At 39.8% G+C, this 19,513-nt stretch overlaps 1 protein-coding gene across 2 annotated transcripts in view; it reads left to right on the top strand.

The window, feature by feature from the left end:
• Positions 1–6,908, top strand: part of SLC28A2 (solute carrier family 28 member 2) — a 38,708-nt gene extending 31,800 nt beyond the window's left edge. The window contains exon 18 of one of the 2 annotated variants that reach the window (XM_013993042.2): positions 5,269–6,908. In XM_013993042.2, the coding sequence (XP_013848496.1) occupies positions 5,269–5,386 (118 nt within the window). In that variant the 3' untranslated portion in view covers positions 5,387–6,908. The remainder of the gene's footprint in view (positions 1–5,268) is intronic. The other variant, XM_005659640.3, reaches the window with a different exon arrangement.

Raw genomic sequence — 19,513 nt, 5'->3', positions numbered from 1 at the left:
AGCTGATTTGGATCTGGGGTTCAGGAGAGAAATAAGAACTGGAGATAGATTTGGAAGTGATCATTAATCAATCTACTCACTGTATAGGCAGGTGTTTGGGTACTAGCTCCTTAATAGGTTACTATGCCAAGTTAACAGATATTACCCTCCTGTATTTGGAGGTTTTCATCAGAGAAGGCAACCAACATCTTCTGAAAAAATAATTCTTTTGATGTACTATTAAAGATGAATTTTAAACTGGATAGATCATGGTCTGGCATAGTTATGATTCCTATGTTCTTGTGGCAGTTCAGTGAGTGTCATTGTAAGTATAATCTAAAGTAAATGAATAAAGTGAAAATTGATAATTTTTGTTTAATGATGAGTTGTCTCTACATTCCTGAACTTCACTAAAAAATGAACAGAATATTCTTTTTTTTTTTTTTTCATTTTAGAGTTGAACCTGTGGCATATGGAAGTTCCCAGGCTAGGGGTCGAAGCAGATCTACAACTGCTGACCTACTCCATATCCACAGTAACATGAGATCCAAGCCACATCTGCAACCTACACCACAGCTCATGACAATGCTGGATCCCTGACCCACTGAGTGAGGCCAGGGATCGAACCCACATCCTCATGGATACTAGTTTACTAGTTGATTTGTCTCTACTATGCCACAATGGGAACTCCTGAATGGAATATTCTTTCCTGCTCATTTCTGCCTTTAAAACTGCCACTGATTTTTGCCTTAAGTCCCTTATTGAGCATCATCAGTATTGAGAATCTGAAAGAGGTCATGTTTTGGTCCAATTCATTCATACTAACTATGTTTGGAGTGACTGGAGACCAAGATGTCTACAAAGGAGGCCTGAATTTCCCTCTTCCTTTGGATGCACCAAAGGTACAGCTATACAGAGAGTAATCTCTGCCAAGAAAAACCCAGAAACTAGCTAAATGACTCCTGAAACTGAGAAAACACCCACACTGAATTGGGTAGGAAGGGCTGAGATGCAGACTTATCATAAACCCCACTCCTGGCACAGCACCATAAAATGGAAGGGAACATTCAACTCTCAGATTCTCCCTAAGAAGCAAAGGTTTAGACTGCACATCTAGTGCTTCAACTTTTAAGGCTCCACTGTGCCTACCTGCCCCTGCCCCAACTCCCACCCCACCCCTGCCCACAAGGCTTAGTGCAGAAGAAGCAGGCACAAATGTCCATCTCCCACTTTTTCCCTGGAAGGGGTTTGACTGCATACTTTCCAGCTGGTGCCTGAGGGTCCAGCTTCTAATCAGCCTGCAACTAGGTGCTGGCTGCAATTCTCCCCTTTGGGACACTGAAGAAACTCAAACTAAGGCACATTATAATTAAATGGTCAAAAGTTAAAGACAAAGAGGGACTCTAAAGACAGCAAGAGAAAAGCCACTCGTTATATACAAGGGAACCCTCATAAGACCATCAACAGAATTTCCTGCGAAAACCTGACAGCCCAGAGGAAAGTGGGATGATATATTAAAAAGAAAAAACTGCCAACCAATAATACTTTACCTGGCAAAGCTGTCCTTCAGAATTGAAGGATAGAGAAAGAGTTTTTCAGAAAGGCAGAGGTAGCTATACTTATATTGGACAAAACAGACCTTAAGCCAAAAACAGTAACAAGAAAGTCATTATATAGTGATAAATGGGTCAATTTATCAAGAAGATAACCCTAAATTTTTATGCAACCAGCATAGCACACCTAAATATATAAAGCAAATATTAACAAATCTGAAGAGAGAAACAGCAGTACAGTAATAGTAGAAAACTTCAATATTCCACTTTCCACAATGGATAGATCATCCAGGCAGAAAATCAACAAGGAAACATTGGACTTAAACTACATACCAGATGGCCCTAAGAACATTTATAGAACAGGCCATGCAACAGCAGCAGAATACACTTTCCTCTCAAGTACATGTGGAAATTATCTTATAGATCATATGTTAGGCCACAAAGCAAGTCTTAATACTTTTTAAAAGACTGAAATTAGAAGTCCCCTGGTGGCACAATGGGTTAAGAATTTGGCATTGTCACTGCCGTGTCTGGGGTTGCTGCTGTGGCACAGGTTTGGCCCCTGGCCTGGGAACTTTCACAAGTCTTGGGCACAGCCAAAAAGAAAAATAAATAAATAAGTAAATAAATAAATACAAAAAAGGCTGAAATTATATCAAATATCTTTTCTGACCACAATAAGAAAATATCTGGTAAATTCACATTTATGTAGAGATTAAACAAGATGCTCCTGAATAATGGGTCAAAAAAGATATCAAAAGGGAAATTAAAAAAAGACTTTACTCATCGCAAGTGGAAAAATCCATAACTATATGAGGTGATGGATGTTAACGAAACTTATTGTGGTAATCATTTCACAATATATACCTATATCAAATCATGTTGCACACCTTATATGATGTTATAAGTCAGTAATAGCTCAATAAAACTGGGGAAAAACTTGAAAAAATATCTTGAGACAAATGAAAATGGAAATAAAATATACCCAAATTTATGAGATGCAGCAAAGGTGGTTCTAAAGGGGAATTTTACATAAAGAAAAAAAGATCACAAATAAACAACCTAGTTTAACACCTAAAGGAATTAGAAAAAGAACAAACTAAGCCCAAAGTTAGTAGAAGAAAGAAAATAACAAAGATCAGAGCAGAAACTAATGAAAGAGACAAAAAAAGACAATAGAAAAAATCAATGGAAATGAACTGTTAGTTTTAAAAGGTAAACAAAATAGACAAACCTTTAGCTAAGCCAAGAATAAGAGAGAGAAGACTCAAAGTTAGAATGAGAAAGGAGATATTACAATTGATAACACAGAAATACTAAGGATTTTGAGAAACTACTATGAAAAGTTTTATCCCAGCAAATATGATAATAAGAAATGGATAAATTCCTAAAAGTATACGACTGAACTAGAATCATGAAGAAATAGAAAATCTGAACAGATTGATTACTAGTAAGGATATTGATTCAGTAATTAAAAACCTCCCAACAAAGAAAAGGTCAGGACTAGATGGGTTCACCGGTGAATCCTACTGAACAGTTAAAGAATTAGTACCAATCTTCTCAGACTTCTAAAAAAACATAAAATGAGTGAACACTTCCAAATTCATTTTATAAGGCAAGAGTTACCTTGATACCAAAGCCAGACAGGGACACCATAAGAAAATACAATTACAGGCCAATGTTCCTGTTGAATATAGATGCAAAAATCTTCAACAAAATTAAGCAAACCAAATTTAACAGTACATTAAAAAGTTCATTCACCTTGATCAAGTGAGATGATCCCTTCTTGGGATGCAAGGATAGTTCAACATACACAAATCAATGATGTGACATACACTTCAAAAAAATAAAGGGGAAAAATCATATGATCATTTCAATAGATGCAGAAAAATATTGACAAAAATTCAACATCCTTTCATGATAAAACTCTCAACAAACTGGATGTAGAAGCAATGTATCTCAACGTAATAAAGGGCATATATGACAAGCCCACAGCTAACATCATACTCCATGTTCAAAATGCTGAACACCTTTCTCTCTAAGACCAGGAATAAGACAAGAATTATTTCCAAAGAAAACATCTAAATGGCTAACAGGTACATGAAAAGGTGCTTAATATCACTAATTAGCAAGGAAATACAAATAAAAACCACAATGAAATATAACCTTATACCTGTTAGGATAGCGGTCATAAAAAGACAAGTGATAACAAATGCTGGAAAGGATGTAGAGAAGAGGAAACTCTTGTATACTGTTAGTAGAAATATAAAATGGTACAGTCATTATGCAGTTTACTGAAGAAATTAAAAATAGAACAACCAGGAGTTCCCGCTGTGGCACAGTGGGTTAGGTATGTGGCATTATCTCTGCAGTGGCTCGGGTTTGATCCCTGGCCCAGCACTGTGGATTAGGGATCCAGCAGCATAGGTCCCAGCTGTGGGAAGTGCCCTGGCCCAGGAACTTCTATATGTGATGGGTGTGGCCATTAAAAAAAAAAAAAAACACAACGACCATATGATCCAGCAATCCCACTTCTGGGTATATATCCAAAGGAAACAAAAATCACTGTCTGTACTCCAATGTTCATGGCAGCACTATTAACAATAGTCATGGTATGGAGACAATCTATATGTCCACTAACAGATGAATAGAAAAAGAATACTTCCTATATGTATACAATGGAATGTTATTCCTCCTTACAAAAGAAGGAAATCCTCGTATTTATAACATGGATGAACAGTTACACTAAGCGAAATAAGGCAGATAAAGACAGATACTGCATAGTATCACTTATATGTAGAATCTAAAAAAAAAAAAATTGAACTCAGAACAGTGGTTGCCTAGGGGTGGGGGAATGGGGAGAGGCTGGTACAAACTTTCAGATATAAGATGAATAGGTGACCTAATGTATAACTTGGTGACTATAGTTAATAATACTGCATTATTATATAATCGAATTTTGCTAAGAGAGTAGAACTTAGAGTGTTCTTACCAAAAAAAAAAAAAAAAAAAAACAAAGTAAAAATGTGAAGCGATGGATATGTTAATTAACTCAGTGTTGGGAATCTTTTCACGATATATATATATGTCAAATCATCACCTTGTACATGCACTACATATTACAATTTTGTCAGTTAGTTATACAATAAAGCTGAAACAAACGGACAGTCATATGCAAACCTGAGCTGTTTTTCTTTCCAAAGAGGAAAGTAGCTTTGGAATTCAGTTCGTTTTTTTTGGGGTTTTTTTTTTTTTTTTTCTGTCTTTTTAGGGCTGCACCTGCAGCATGTGGAGGTTCCTAGAGGTCTAATCAGAGTTACAGCTTCTGGCCTATGCCACAGCCACAGAAATACCAGATCCGAGCCGCATCTACGACCTACACTACAGGTCATGGCAATGCTGGATCCTTAATCCACTGAACCATCGATCGAAACTGCAATCTCATGGTTCCGTTTCTGCTGCGCCACGACAGGAACTCCTGGGATTCAGTTCTAAACTGCATTACAAGATATAAATTTTGCTGCAGAGATGTTTGGAAAAGTAATTCCCAAAAGGTATGTGATTAGGAATTAGGCACAGAAGCAGACACATTGCTTGCTTCGCCATGAATGTCCTATTTACTTGTTTATTATTATTTCATTAATAGTTTTTTCTCACCTGCTTGATAGAATTTTTTTATACATCTTGTTTATTGTTTTTCTCTGACCCACTTTGTATCTCTGGCTTTTCATTTCAGTACTCTTCTGAATGGCACCAACCCTCCTTCTTTTTCTGGTCCCTGGGAAGATAAAGAGTTCAGTGCTATAGCCCTTGCTAACTGCTGTGAATTCTACACCAATGCTGTCTGTGCCTAAAACTGGTCCATTAACATAACAGTCCTGATCTTGATGACTTTTTGATGGCAAGGATGGTTATGTACTCAGAGTTCTCATTCTACAACTAACCTACCTTGATTGTTAATAGAAAATGTAAAATTTTCATTTTGGTTCACTCTATGTCAGTAAAGAAAATTAGCCCTTGGCTTTCCGTTATTTTGTTGAACCAAATAAGAAATTCCTTATTTTTTTTAACTTAAATTTGAAATAAACATTACCATATCAGAAAATATCTTGCAAACCTTGCTTCTAGTTGCCATTTTAAAAATTATGTGATGTGGTATGCTATAAATGTGATTTGGTATAATGTGTACTGAGGTAAAAAGCTGTATTTCTTGGAGTTCTGTAGATGAGCTAGATTTATGGTACTAAAGGTACATGTGAAAGTTACATGAATATTTCATGATAAAATTTTTCTGGTTATCACACATTTGTAAACCTGCAAACCCCTTAACATTATTACACAGTAAACAAACAGTATTTCCTGTATGCACACTTGTAAGGAATATCATTTCTAGAGGCCCTTACTTTGCTTTGGCATTCTGCTTGAGTGCCATATTTGCTTCAGGTTTACAGTCAATCATTTAAAACAGCGGTTTTCAGTGTGTGTGTGGGGGGGGGGCAATTTTGCCTCCTAAGAACATTTGGCAATGTCTTGAGACATAATTAGTTGTCACAACTAGGGGGATGCCACTGATATCTTCTACTGGGTATAAGCCAAAAATGCTGCTGAATAGTCAGCACCTAAAACAGAATTCTCTGGCCCCAAATGCCAACACTCTAATTTAATTTAATTTAATTTATTTAATTGGGACGCTAAAATATTTAACATACATCTTGTATCTGACTTTTATTTATAGTAATAATATTATTATAATCTTAAGGAAAAGTTTCAAAAGGATGTAGGGGTTCCTCAAAATTTAAATATAAAATTACCTCATGGCCCCACAATTCTATTTCTTGGTGTACCCAAAAGAACTGAACACATGTAATCAAACAAGTATACATGCATGCATGTCCACAGCAGCACTATTCATAACAATCAAAAGGTGGAAACAGTCCAAATGTCCATCAATAGCTGAATGGCTAAACAACTTGCATTATGTACATACAATGGAATTTTATTCAGCCATAAAGAGCATGAAGAACTGATATATGCTGCATAGAAGAACCTAGAAAATACTATGCAAAGGAGCCAGACACAAAGGCTTATTGTGTGATTCTGTTTTGCATGATGCCATTTATATGAAATATTCAGCATAGATAAGCCCAAGGAGACAGAATACTGATTGGTAACGCCAAGGGTGGGGAAAAAGAGAATCGGGAGTTACTGCTTAATAAGTATGCGGTTTTACTCTGGGATGATAAAAATATTTTGGAACTAGATAGAGGTGGTGGTTACACAACACTGCGAATGTGCTGTCACTGATTTATTCACTTTAAAACGGTTAATTTTATGTTATGTGAATTTCACCTCAATAAATCATATATATAATCATTATATATAATGTTTATGTATAGTATATGTAATATATATTATACATATGATTAATAATATATATATAATTAATATATAATTATATATATATAATGTTTAAACTACTTGTAGTTTCCCTTAGCTAAGCTACCTTCTTCCTCTTCACAATTATCTGAGTTCAGAACCTCTTGGTCTTCCCTCCAGTCTCCATTCCTATCTTTTCCCCCTTATTTTCCAAGCTTGCCATAAAAGAAAACGAAGTCTCAATAAACTGCTTCTTGACCTGCATGCTAGGTTTTACCCTCCCGCTTTCTCTCTGAGAGGCAGCAGAATGCAGTAGTTGGTGGTACTGGGTATTAGGTCCGATTACTTGGGTTCTGATTTGGGTGAACCCACTTATGCCAGAGTGATCTTGGGCAAGTTCCTTAATTTCTCTGGGCCTTGGCATCCTCATCCATAAAATGGGGATAATGGGACCTACGTTAGAGTTAAAAGTTGAGAGATTGTAAAAGAACCAAAACAGTGACTGCTCATTGTAAGCCCAATGTAAGGGTTAGCTACTGTTATTACCATATAAGGAGCCGAATTCACAACCATCGATTTACAGAGTTTTGTACGAAATTTACTTCGCTCAAGGAAGGATGTGGGACAGAGGGATCGCCCTATCTCTTTTCAGGGGTAAGGGCTGGCTTTCTGTTTCCTACTTCAAATCTGGTCGAAACCCTCGCACCCAGAGGGCCGCGCTATACCAGCAGTAAGAGTAACAATACCATCCCCAACACAACAGTCTCTCAAGCAGGAAAAAGAACAGGAAAAGCCCGGACTGAACATGACCAGGCAAATACAACGCCACCTACAGAGGCCAAGATGCACTCGCGGAAGCGCCCAGGGCGGAAGCGGGCTGCCCAGGCCGGGTGGAGTGAGAAATGCAGATGAACACCGAGGTGCAAGGCGAGGACCAATCGCTCTGGGGCTCCGTCCTGGGGGCGGGGCAAACGTGCCCACCGCGAGTTCTGAGAGACACCCCGGCGCATGCGTTTGACTTCAACAAACTGGTCTCCGTCTTTCAGAACCTGGTAAAAGGAGCTTCTGGCTGAGAGAAGAGAAGGTCTTGAGGAAGAGAGGGCAAGAGAAAAGGCCGGGAGGACCAGGAGAAATGGAGGTTGTAGAAAGGGGCTGTATTGGGATGTGTTAGCAGCAGTGTGGAAAGGAGACTGTGGCAATGAGGCAAGGCGAGTGGGGAATTGGGTCACTAAATGGATGGGGTCTGTTCTCTCAAACGCTGCACCATAAAGCCTCTTTTGTGTATATTCCACGGTCTGCCAGTTTTGCTTATGTGTGTGGACGTCTTTCTCGATCAGATCTACCTCATTCATTTTATTGGCTTCGCGGACTTCCCGTGTGGCTCACAACATTTTATTGGCTTTGGATGTTCCGTGTTAAGGAGGTACTAAGTTATCTATCCCTTTCACTGTTAGTGGACATTAAGACTGACTTATATTTGGCCAGTTATTTCTAAAGGCCTGAGGTAGACAGTTTGTATTCGACTCCCACTTTTGACTCTCCTTTAGATGCCTGACCTACTTTTGGTGAAAGTCTTTGGCTCAGCTCATATTTGTCAAACCTTTAAAAGGTTATCACATCTCGAGGAATAATTGACTTTTAAGACAGAAATAAAAAGATTAGGAACCAGAAGATCTGGATTTACAGTCCTGGCCTGAGCTCCTTCCAAGCTACTTGAAAGTTCTTAATATTTCAGAAATTCAATTTCCATGTTTGTATAATGAAGGTGATGATAATCATATTTATAAGTTGCTAGAAAATTTGAGCTAATAATATATTTAAAAAACTACATAGTAAATGGTAAGGTGTGTCACATATATTCTTTTCATAAGAAGTTACATTGTAAGGAACTTAAATAGCATTTGCTCCTTTATATGGGAATATTTGCTTGGCACTTATCAAGCGCCTGGCATTACTTTCTGAAATTTGCATTCCCCCCCATTTATTCCATACAACAATCCTTAAGAAAGATACTGTTATTATCCCAGTTTTTCCAAAGGAGGAAAGAGAGAGATTCATTTGCTCCCTTAGAGTCACAGAGTAAGTGACAGCTGGGATTTGAGCCCAGGGTCTGTATGACTCAAAAAGCCTCTTAACCATTATTTCTAGTCTCATACCATCCCAGCCCTTCCTGCTTGCCTTCCTTCTCTAATCCAGTGCCTCAAGGCCCATCAGTTTAATTCAAGTGATCTCATCAGCTTCCAAAACACTTATTATTTCTCAGGTACCTGTGTGCCAATCTGTCTTGCTCTGTGGTACCTTTTGTATTTTTGTCTTGTTTTGCTATTTGTCTTGTCTTCTGTTGCAGAAAAATGATTGTTATAAAAGCTGGCAATTGTCTTTATTTAACAAGTTACTTCTATCAGCTCTTTGAATATGGAGCTTCATGAAGACAGAGGCCGTCTTTTTCTTCGTTACCAAAACTGTAGGAGGTAGCACTATACCTATCAAAACAAAACAAGCAAGCAAGCAAGCAAGCAAAAAGAATGTATTTAATATTTACTGAGAAACAAAAAAGATGAAGCTCCATCGTTTTTGGCCTGGACACTTAGGGATCAAAACAAAGAGAGAATGTTGGTTAAATGAAAGAACATAGGTAAAGCACTTATACTGCCTGGTACAAAGTAAGCTTTTAATCTGTTTTAGTTACTATTGCTACATATGTATAATACATTCAGGGAAGGTGTGGGTAGCAGGTGGAAAATGAGAAGGCACAAGAAAGGAAAAATGATCAAAATGATGCTGGTCTAGTTTGTGAAGAGATAGCTAGTGAGGACTTTTCAGGCAGAAATGGGCAAAGGGCATTTAAGAACAGGGATTCTTAATATTTAACCTCACCAATTTTGCCCTCAAATCTTTTTTTTTTTTTTTTTACTTCTTAGGGCCACACCTGTGGCATATGGAGATTCCCAGGCTAGGGGTCTGATCGGAGCTACAGCTGCTGGCTTACACCACAGCCTCAGCAACGCAGGGTCTGAGCCTCATCTGTGACCTACACCACAACTCATGTCATTGCCAGATCCTTAACCCACTGAGCAAGGCCAGGGATTGAACCTGCAACCCCATGGTTCCTAGTTGGTTCGTTTCCACTGCACCACAATGGGAACTCCTGTCCTCAAATCTTTAGTAAAAGTCTGCTCTATATATGATCTGGTGCCAATGGTATTCTGCTAAATTCAAAAATCTAGGTGGTGTCCAGTATAGAAGGTGTGGTATGGGCACTCCTGTCAGCAGAGATAGAGCAGTCTGCAGAAGTAAAACAGAACCATAATTATAAGGAGAGAGGTAAGATATCCAAGAAACCACAGAAACATTGGGAACAATACTGGTTTTCCTCATTTTATTTCGATGAGAGTATAGGACCATTTCCATGGAATTGTAAAGGATGGGGGTTTTCCAGTTGGCTGGAGAACTTTTGAACTATCAAGACAGCTAAACCTTGAGTTACACTTCTTTTCTTCCTTCTATTTTAAAAACAAGGAAATTCAGGCACAGAAAGTTTAAGTACATTTGCCCTTGGTGATAAAGGTAGCAGGTACCTAAGCTGGACTAGTATAGTGAAAAGGACATGGTTTAATAAGGCTTTTCACTCTCTGGGTGAAATCTAGTTTTCCAGTCTCTTTCTCCCCCACCCCCTTTTTGATTGAGATTAGTTGATTCTCAATATTATGTTAGTTTCAGTTGTACAACATAGTGATTAAACACTTTTATAGATCAGGAGTTCCTGTTGTGGCTCAGCAGTAACAAACCTGACTAATATCCATGAGGTCACTGGTTTGATCCCTGCCCCTGTTCATTGGGTTAAGGATCCGGCATTGCTGTGAGCTGTGGTTTAGGTCACAGATGCAGCTTGGATCCTATGTTGCTGTGGCTGTGATATAGGCCAGCAGCTGCAGTTCCAATTGGACACCAGCCTGGGAACTTCCATATGCCGCAGGTGAGGCCCTAAAAAAAAAAAAAAAATTATAGATCATGCTTCATTTATAGTTAATATAAAATATTGGCTGTATTCCCTGTGCTGTACAATATATCCTTGTAGCTTATTCTTTTTTTTTTTTTTTTTTTTTTTTTTGTCTTTTTGTCTTTTGTTGTTGTTGTTGCTATTTCTTGGGCCGCTCCCGGGGCATATGGAGGTTCCCAGGCTAGGGGTTGAATCGGAGCTGTAGCCACCAGCCTACGCCAGAGCCACAGCAACGCGGGATCCGAGCCGCGTCTGCAACCTACACCACAGCTCACAGCAACGCCGGATCGTTAACCCATTGAGCAAGGGCAGGGACCGAACCCGCAACCTCATGGTTCCTAGTCGGATTCGTTAACCACTGCGCCACGACGGGAACGCCAGCTTATTCATTTTATACAAAGTGGTTTGTACCTCTTAATCCCCTACCCTTCTCTTGCCCCTCCCCCTTCCCTCTCCCCCACTAGTTTATTCTCCATATCTGTGAGTCTTTTTCTTTTTTCTTATATTTACTAGTTTGTTTTACTTTTTAGATTCCACATATAAGTGATAGCATACAGTATTTGTCTTTGTCTGACTTCACCAAGTATGATATTCTATGTGTCCATCTATTTTGTTGCAAATGACAAAATCTCATTTTTTTAATAGCTGAGTAGTATTCATCCAGTCTCTTTTTTACCACTGTCTCATACCATCCATCCATGTACACAATACCACAGAAGTCTACTGACTTTCCTTAAGAAATCTATACCTAAGTGACTTCGAAAAAGATACCTAACCTCTCAGAACCTCTGTTCTCACAGTTTAGCTAAAGAAGATAATAATGGCTCCATTAAAGGGTTGCTGTGGAGGTTAAATTTCTTAACTTTAAGGCACTTGGAACATGGAAATGCTTAAGGAATATTTTCTCCTTGATTCCCTGGCTTTCTTTCTCTTTCATATCTCTCAACTTGAAGCTCATTACTTTCTGCATAACTCTACCAAATATTTCTCTGCAACCTTGATGGCACCTGGCTTCATGTCCTGTGCCTGCCCAACTCTTCTCCTGGGCCCAAAGGTAGTTTCGGAAGAATGGAGCAAAGGGCTGGTTAGGTCTGGCTGGTAGTCACTGAGGGGAGCCTGAGGCACCCCCAACAGGAGCCCCATGCCACCTTTAAGGTACAAGACCAAAGATCAGAACTGAGGGGAGCCAAATCTGTTCTCAGGTAATGGAGGTGATGTACATCTGGGAACAGGGGAGACTAGGTCATTAAAGGGTTTCAAGCAAGTACCAGACATTCATGATAAACATTTGTCATCAACAAGAAAAGCATGATTTCAGAAATTTATTAGAAACCACCTATGTTACAGCTTACATTTTTCATTAGGTGATAATTTCTATCAGGTTTTTTCTGTTTATTATTTATTTATTTATGTCTTTTTGCCATTTCTAGGGCCGCTCCCAGGACTCAGCCTTTTTTGTTGTTGTTGTTGTTAAATGTTCAACTCTTAACATCCAGAAAAGCAAAGCCCCATATGCACTTTTCACTCTTTCAAGGCTCATACTTATCACATTCATCACATAGATTTACCTTGACTGGAAAAATCCTTTGTGTGTATTTTAAGCAGGAATCAAAACAGAATATTGAAGCCATTTTTAACACATAGTATAGCAATTTCTTTGCTGAAATCATATTTCCACTTGTCGAGAGCTGTTGTTCCCTCAAGGGAAGTAAACATTAGGTCTGTGGCACTGAGAGTCTCATAAAAGAAAAATGGAGGAGGGAGCCCTCTTTTCCATAGTGACAAGACTAAGATTTGAATTATTCATTAAGTGAAGGATATTTATTTATGATTAACCAAACTCAGAGGATGTAGCAAATTTCCCAAAGAAAATAGTATCCTTCAGGTATTTGACATTTGAGAGCTCCTGTATTTCATGGTTCCAGAAGCAAATCTGTGACACTGCAAATGGGCAAATTATCCTACAGTTCCATGGCTTTGATTTAGAGAATGAAAAACAATACCAGTTTATTTCCTTAGTGGATTTCAGAGACAAGTTGAGTGTTTAAGAAAAATTTTTAAGGTGGCTAAACAATGAAAGGCATTATCACTAGTCATATTTTTTTAAGAGGTAAGATATTCAGCTTCATTGCATAGCTGTGTGCTGCCTGGCTAATGGCCAACACTATTGTGAATTTGTTGCAAATCCATTTGGCTGCTTGGCTGTCCCCTGCTGCTATGGACCACTGCCCAAGGCATTGTTGAATCACACAGATGTGCCTGCTCTGTATCAGAGTGATGATTGAGTCTGGTGGTACTCAGAGGCTCAGGGTGGGGGGAGGGAATGCTCATAACCATCTTCTTATATTTACTAGTTTGTTTTACTTTTTAGATTCCACATATAAGTAATAACATACAGTATTTGTCTTTCTCTGTCTGACTTCACCAAGTATGATACTCTCTGTGTCCATCTATTTTGTTGCAAATGACAAAATCTCATTTTTTTTAAATAGCTGAGTAGTATTCATCCAGTCTCTTTCTTATTGCTGTCTCATACCATCCATCCGTGTACACAATACCACATTCTGAGGGCATCCTAAATACCAGGCACTGGGTATTACTTGACTGGAGTCCTCACAAAAACCCTGTGAGGTATCCTACAGTCAGAAAGCCATAGCCCCTGCTGCCATCTGGCCCCCCACAAAAGGAGGGGTCCTCACAGGTAGTACCAACTTGGAGGAGGAACTGAAGCACCTGAAAATTGGCCAGAACAGACTGCAGAGGCTCTGGCTTCCCCTGAATCTACCTGTGCGCCTGGATAATACAATCCAGGAGTGTAGGGGAGTTATATCTGGGGGTGGGTGAAACTTAAAGGCATAAGAGACAGCAGTCAGACAGAAGCCAGCATTGCTCACCCCTTCTCCTGTGTGACGGATGTTCTGAGAAGTAGCAGCTTCATAAATACTCCCTGGAGATGCCCTGGATGATCAAGCAGCTAGGCCTCTCTGCAGTGAAGCTATAGCCATCTTGGTAACACATCTCTTATGTTTGTTTTCACTCTTTTCCTGCCGTACTTCCTTTTTTCTCTCACTCTTTCTTCCCTGGAGTTTCATCCATCAACAAAGCATTAGTACATAATCTTATGCTTCAAGCTTTGTTTCCTTAGGACTCTGTTAAAAAAAAAAAATACTAGTTATCAGGAGTGGTCTTTAAGAGCACATCCTTAAAATGAGATTTGGGGATTGAATAGGCTACCTATCTGAAGGCAAAAGGAATGGTTTTTCTGATAGTAAGTGGGATAATAATTTGTGCTATACAGTAGCATGTCATCACAGTTACTAAAGCTTTCTCCTATAGTTAAATGAGATGAAGTGCAGGTGGAAGATAAGGCCTTGGGGATACTATACTTGATTGTTATGGAAGAAATGATAATGACAAATTGGGGAAGACACTGGCTTTTGACAGAAGTGGAAGCCTTGCAAAAAGAAAACAATGATTTGAAGCAGCTAAATGCCGAGGTAGGAACACTACGAAAGCCAGGGGACTTCTCTGGCAGCCATAAAGGAGACTCCACTCTCTTGCAGAGAAAGTGAAGCACTGTTGAAAATTAGGTTCAGGACCCAGAGTGGCAGAGCTGCAAAAGAGACTTCATAACGTCGACAGGTCAGAGACTTTTCCAGATAGAAAAAACCTGAGATCTTAAGACCTGAACAAGAAATGTTTGGGTGGGTGAGCCTCAGAAGGTTGAGCTCCCAATTAGCCATAAGTCTTCTTGGCCAGAAGAAGCAGTCCATTTCCTCCTAACTGAGGAAAACAGCCTCCTCTTGCCTGGAGACTCTATGAACTCACCTAAAATAGGTTCATTGCAAGATGACTCTTGTTTTCCTCCATTGTCCTTTTTGGCCTCCAGCCTGATAACCAGTGTCAGAGCCCTGCACAGCCTGAGCAGGGAAATACAGCTCCTACTCCAGCAGGAATTCACCTACATTCTAAAAGAATTGTGAGACCTAAGAATATTTGAGGAACAGACTAATATGGGAAGGAACTTGACAGAAGTCCAGCAGAGCCAAATTTGAAGAGACTTTAGTTCTAGGCAGAATAAAAGATCGAGATAATCTCTGATGTCATTTTCTCTTGGAAGGGTAGGTTGTAGGAAAATAACCCAGGAGTGAATCCCCACCTAAACTGTATTTAAACCTGTAATATTTCATTCATTCAGTCATTCTATAGAAGGGTGTCTTAACTGACCTCCAAATTGGCAGTTTAGAGAACCAGTGGGAACAGGGCCAATTTAGTAAACCTCACGCATGAACTGATATGAATGAGGAACTTCACTGTTTTTGTAGGCATTGGGGGCAGGTGTGCCAGGGATGGAGAGTAAGAGAGAAACAAGATAGCAACAGTGCAGGAATACGATGGGGCTTGTCTGTCAGCTAAAACCAAAGATCGAGTGTTGAGCTTCTTTGTAAAGGTTTAGTTTTAGAAAGAGAAAAAGCTCTATATTCATGAAAAACTTTAAGAGACTCTGAGATTATTTACTCTATTCCAGAACTCAGGGGGAAGATGTAGCCATGAAGCTAGGGAACAAGTTACTTTTTCTCTCCCTTTCCCCTCTGCCTCTTGGAACCCCAGCGGCTCCAGAAGACCACAATCAGAAGTCTAAGTGGTTACCATCAATGACCACTGCATCTAGAGGAATGACATTTGCACAGAGGGCACTCATATTGGAAGTGATAGCCAAGCCTCTAAACAGGTAGATGCAGCAAAAGAACTTAAGACACTTGGAAACACCCACCAAAAAATGGTCGAGATGTTGGTATTAGGAGCTGAGGTCCCAAGGAGTAATAAACTGAATAATGTCCTCCAAAGATGGCTCTGTTCTAATCCCAGGGATCTGTGACTATGTTACCTTAAATGGTACAAAGGACTTTGCAGATGTGATTAAGGTTAAGGACCTTGGTATGGGGAGATTATCTTGGATTATCCCATTGAGCTCAGTGTAATCACATAAATCCTTAAAAATGGTCCTTTTCTGGCAGTGGTCAGAACAAAGAGATGTAGCAACAGAGGAAGGGTCAGAGAGATCCTACATTGGTGGTTTTTGAAGATGAAAGAAGAGGGCATGAACCAAGGCATTTGGGTGGCCTGTAGAAGCTGGAAAAGGAAAGAGATTCTCTCCTATAGCCATCAGAAAGGAATACACCCCTGTGGACACCTTGATTTTACTCCAGTGAGACTTACAGAATTGTAGGAAATCAATTAGCGGTATTTTAAGCCACTAACTTTGTGGTAACATTATGGCAGCAGTGGAGAAGTAATACACAAGGCAATTCATATAGTAGCTAAGAGGTTTCATAATTTTAGATTAATGTCATTATAATGGAAGGCATGAAGCCTTAGTTTCTGAGCTGGATAATTCAGAATAAATGTATGGGTAGACGTACTGTGGTAAAACTTCAAATCTTCAAATATATAGCACAAATTTTCAGTGGAAGAAAGAAAAGACAAATTAACTACAAAGACACAACAATTAAACAATAAACTTCTCATCAGCGTAATTGGAGACCAAGATGTAGTGGAGACCAATAATATAAATTCTTCAAAGGACGGAGGGAAATAAGGGTCAAGAATTCTATTCCTAGCTAAGCTGAAGGAGAGCTAAATACATACTCATATATCCCTGAAAGTGAATCAAGAGTGTACTTCAGGAATTTGATACTTCTGCCCTTACTAGTGTTCTTTTGTGAGTAGAGTTTCACTTGGGAGAGCTCAAAGGAAAGGCCGAGGGATCAGAGGACATATGGCTTCTAAGCATAAAGAAAAGGCATTCAGTTTTATGGAAGGCAATTGATTTTTTTTTTCCCCTGACTGCCTCTTCATTTAATTTTACTTTTTATTTTCAAAATGATTAAAAAAAATTTTTAAATGTATAGGAGTTCTCTTGGGGTGCAGTGGGTTAAGGATCCATCACTGTCACTGCAAAGGCTGGGTCCCTACTGTGGCTGGAGTTTGATCCCTGGCCCAGGATCTTCCACGTGCTGTGGGCTAGGTGGAAAAAACAAACAAAAAAGAAGCTGAGTTCACCTGTTCTTTCTGCTTCCTCACTTTCCATTCACTTCCTAGTCAAGCACAATTTAATTGCCCATCACCACGCCTTTATTAAATGCTCTCACTGAAGTAATCAATAAAACCTAAGTGTTAGATCCAGTGTATACAAACTTACCAATCCTTGTTTCATCTGGCACTTCTTTATTTTGTTTTTGTTTTTGTTTTTTTGTCTTTTTGCTATTTCTTTGGGCCGCTTCCACGGCATATGGAGGTTCCCAGTCTAGGGGTCAAATAGGAGCTGTAGCCACTGGCCTACGCCAGAGCCACAGCAACGTGGGATCCGAGCCGCGTCTGCAACCTACACCACAGCTCACGGCAACGCCGGATCGTTAACCCACTGAGCAAGGGCTGGGACCGAACCCACAACCTCATGGTGCCTAGTTGGATTCGTTAACCACTGAGCCACGACGGGAACTCCCTCATCTGGCACTTCTTTAAACAACCTCTTTCTTCTTTTAAAAATCATCTTAACCTTTTTAAATGTTAACTTTATGCATGGTTGTTTAAGAGTTCTCTAGAACATGTACATCTTGCAAAACTGAAACACTCTGCTCTTTGAGTCCCACCCCCCCACCCCCCCGACTCTGCCCCTGGAAACCACTATTCTACTTTCTGTTTCTGTGCATTATTTTAGATTCCTCATATAAGTGACATGCAGTATTTGACCTTCTGTGACTGGCTTATTTCACTTTGGATAATGTCTTCAAGGTTCATTCCTATTGTAGCATATAATAGGATTTTGTTCTTTTTGTTTTTGTTTTTGTTTTTGTTTTTGTCTCTCTCTCTTTTTTTTAGGGCTGCACAAGTGGCATACAAGAGATTACCAGGCCAGGGGTTGAATCAGAGCTGTAGCCGCTGGCCTACGCCACAGTCACAACAATGCAGGATCTGAGCCTCTCTGCAAACTACACCACAGCTCACTGCAACGCCGGATCCTTAACCCACTGAGCAAGGCTAGGGATCCTTACTAGGCCAATTCACTTCCACTGGGCCATGACGGGAACTCTAGATTTCATTCTTTTTTTTATTTTAAAATTTTTTTTTTTTTTGTCTTTTTTGCTATTTCTTGGGCCGCTCCCGCGGCATATGGAGGTTCCCAGGCTAGGGGTCCAATCGGAGCTGCAGCCACCAGCCTACACCAGAGCCACAGCAACGCGGGATCCGAGCCGCGTCTGCAACCTACACCACAGGTCACGGCAACGCCGGATCTTTAACCCGCTGAGCAAGGGCAGGGACCGAACCCGCAACCTCATGGTTCCTAGTCGGATTCGTTAACCACTGCGCCACGACAGGAAGTCCTATTTTTAAAATTTTAAATATTTTTGCTTTTTAGGCCCACCCCAGTGGCATATGGAGGTTCCCAGGCTAGGGTTCAGCTGCTGGCCTACACCACAGCCACAGCAACGCAGGATCCGAGCTGTGTCTGTAACCTACACCACACCTCATGGCAATGCTGGATCCTTAACCTACTGAGTGAGGCCAGGGATTGAACCTGTGTCCTCATGGGTGCTAGTCGGATTCATTTCCGATGTCCCATAATGGGCACTCCTATTCTGAAGTTCTGTTTCAATTTCTCTAATCTGAGGCAGTGTGGGGTAGTGGTATATGTATATGCTCAGACTTTAGTCCTGACTCTGCCACCTGGTGGTGGCACCGATTTTGTAAAAAATTGCTGTAGTAACGCCTGCCTGGCTGGTGGCTGTGAGGATGAAGAGTAACATCCCTCCTCTGCAGTACCTGGGAGAAGGTACTGAAGAAGAGATAACTTATGTTTCCTGTATTAAATTTCACTCAGATATACAAGCATCATCTCAGAGACTATTTTTGTTTCTTTCCAGAGCAAATTCTCCTCCAGACCTGTCTCTTTCCATCAGTAGCTCTGTCATTCTTTCAGCCATTTAGGCTGAAAACCTGTCATACTGGCTTTCTCCTTGTTCATCACATGCCCGTATTTAACCAGCTACTAGAGCCTGCCATATCCTTTCCTCTTCCATCATCCTACTCTTGTATTTCAGAATTTTCTACCTGGACAGTTGTCTTTTGGCTGGTCTCAAATACCACCTTACCAATATCACTTCTTTGTGTTAAACTCCTCAATAGATCCTTATTACCTATGAATAAAGTCTAAATTCCTTGGAACTATATGTTAGACCCTTGCACAGTCTGGCCATGTGGTTGCCAGATTTAGCAAATAAAAAATACAGGGTGCTCAGTTGTTTTTGAATTTTAGAAAAAGTCTTTTTTTTTTTTTTTTTTTTTTTTTTTTTTTTTTTAGTCAGAGTATGTCACATGGAATATTTGGGATGCATTTATACTAATACATTTTTTGCTGTTTATCTGAAACTCAAATTTAACTGGTCATCTTGAGGCCAAATCACCTTCACGCAGCTTACTCCCACCCCGACTCCATCCTGGGACGAAAGAAAATGAAAAGGAAGAGAAGATGGTGGGGGGATTGAAAAAGTATGGCAGATTTTCTCTCATTTAAAAAATATCCATCTATTGCTTCTCAGCCTTT

Source organism: Sus scrofa, chromosome 1, assembly GCF_000003025.6.
Source record: "Sus scrofa isolate TJ Tabasco breed Duroc chromosome 1, Sscrofa11.1, whole genome shotgun sequence".
Classification (NCBI taxonomy): Eukaryota; Metazoa; Chordata; class Mammalia; order Artiodactyla; family Suidae; genus Sus; species Sus scrofa.
The sequence above is the reverse complement of the archived record's forward strand: the minus strand, read 5'-3'. Positions and strand labels throughout refer to the sequence as shown.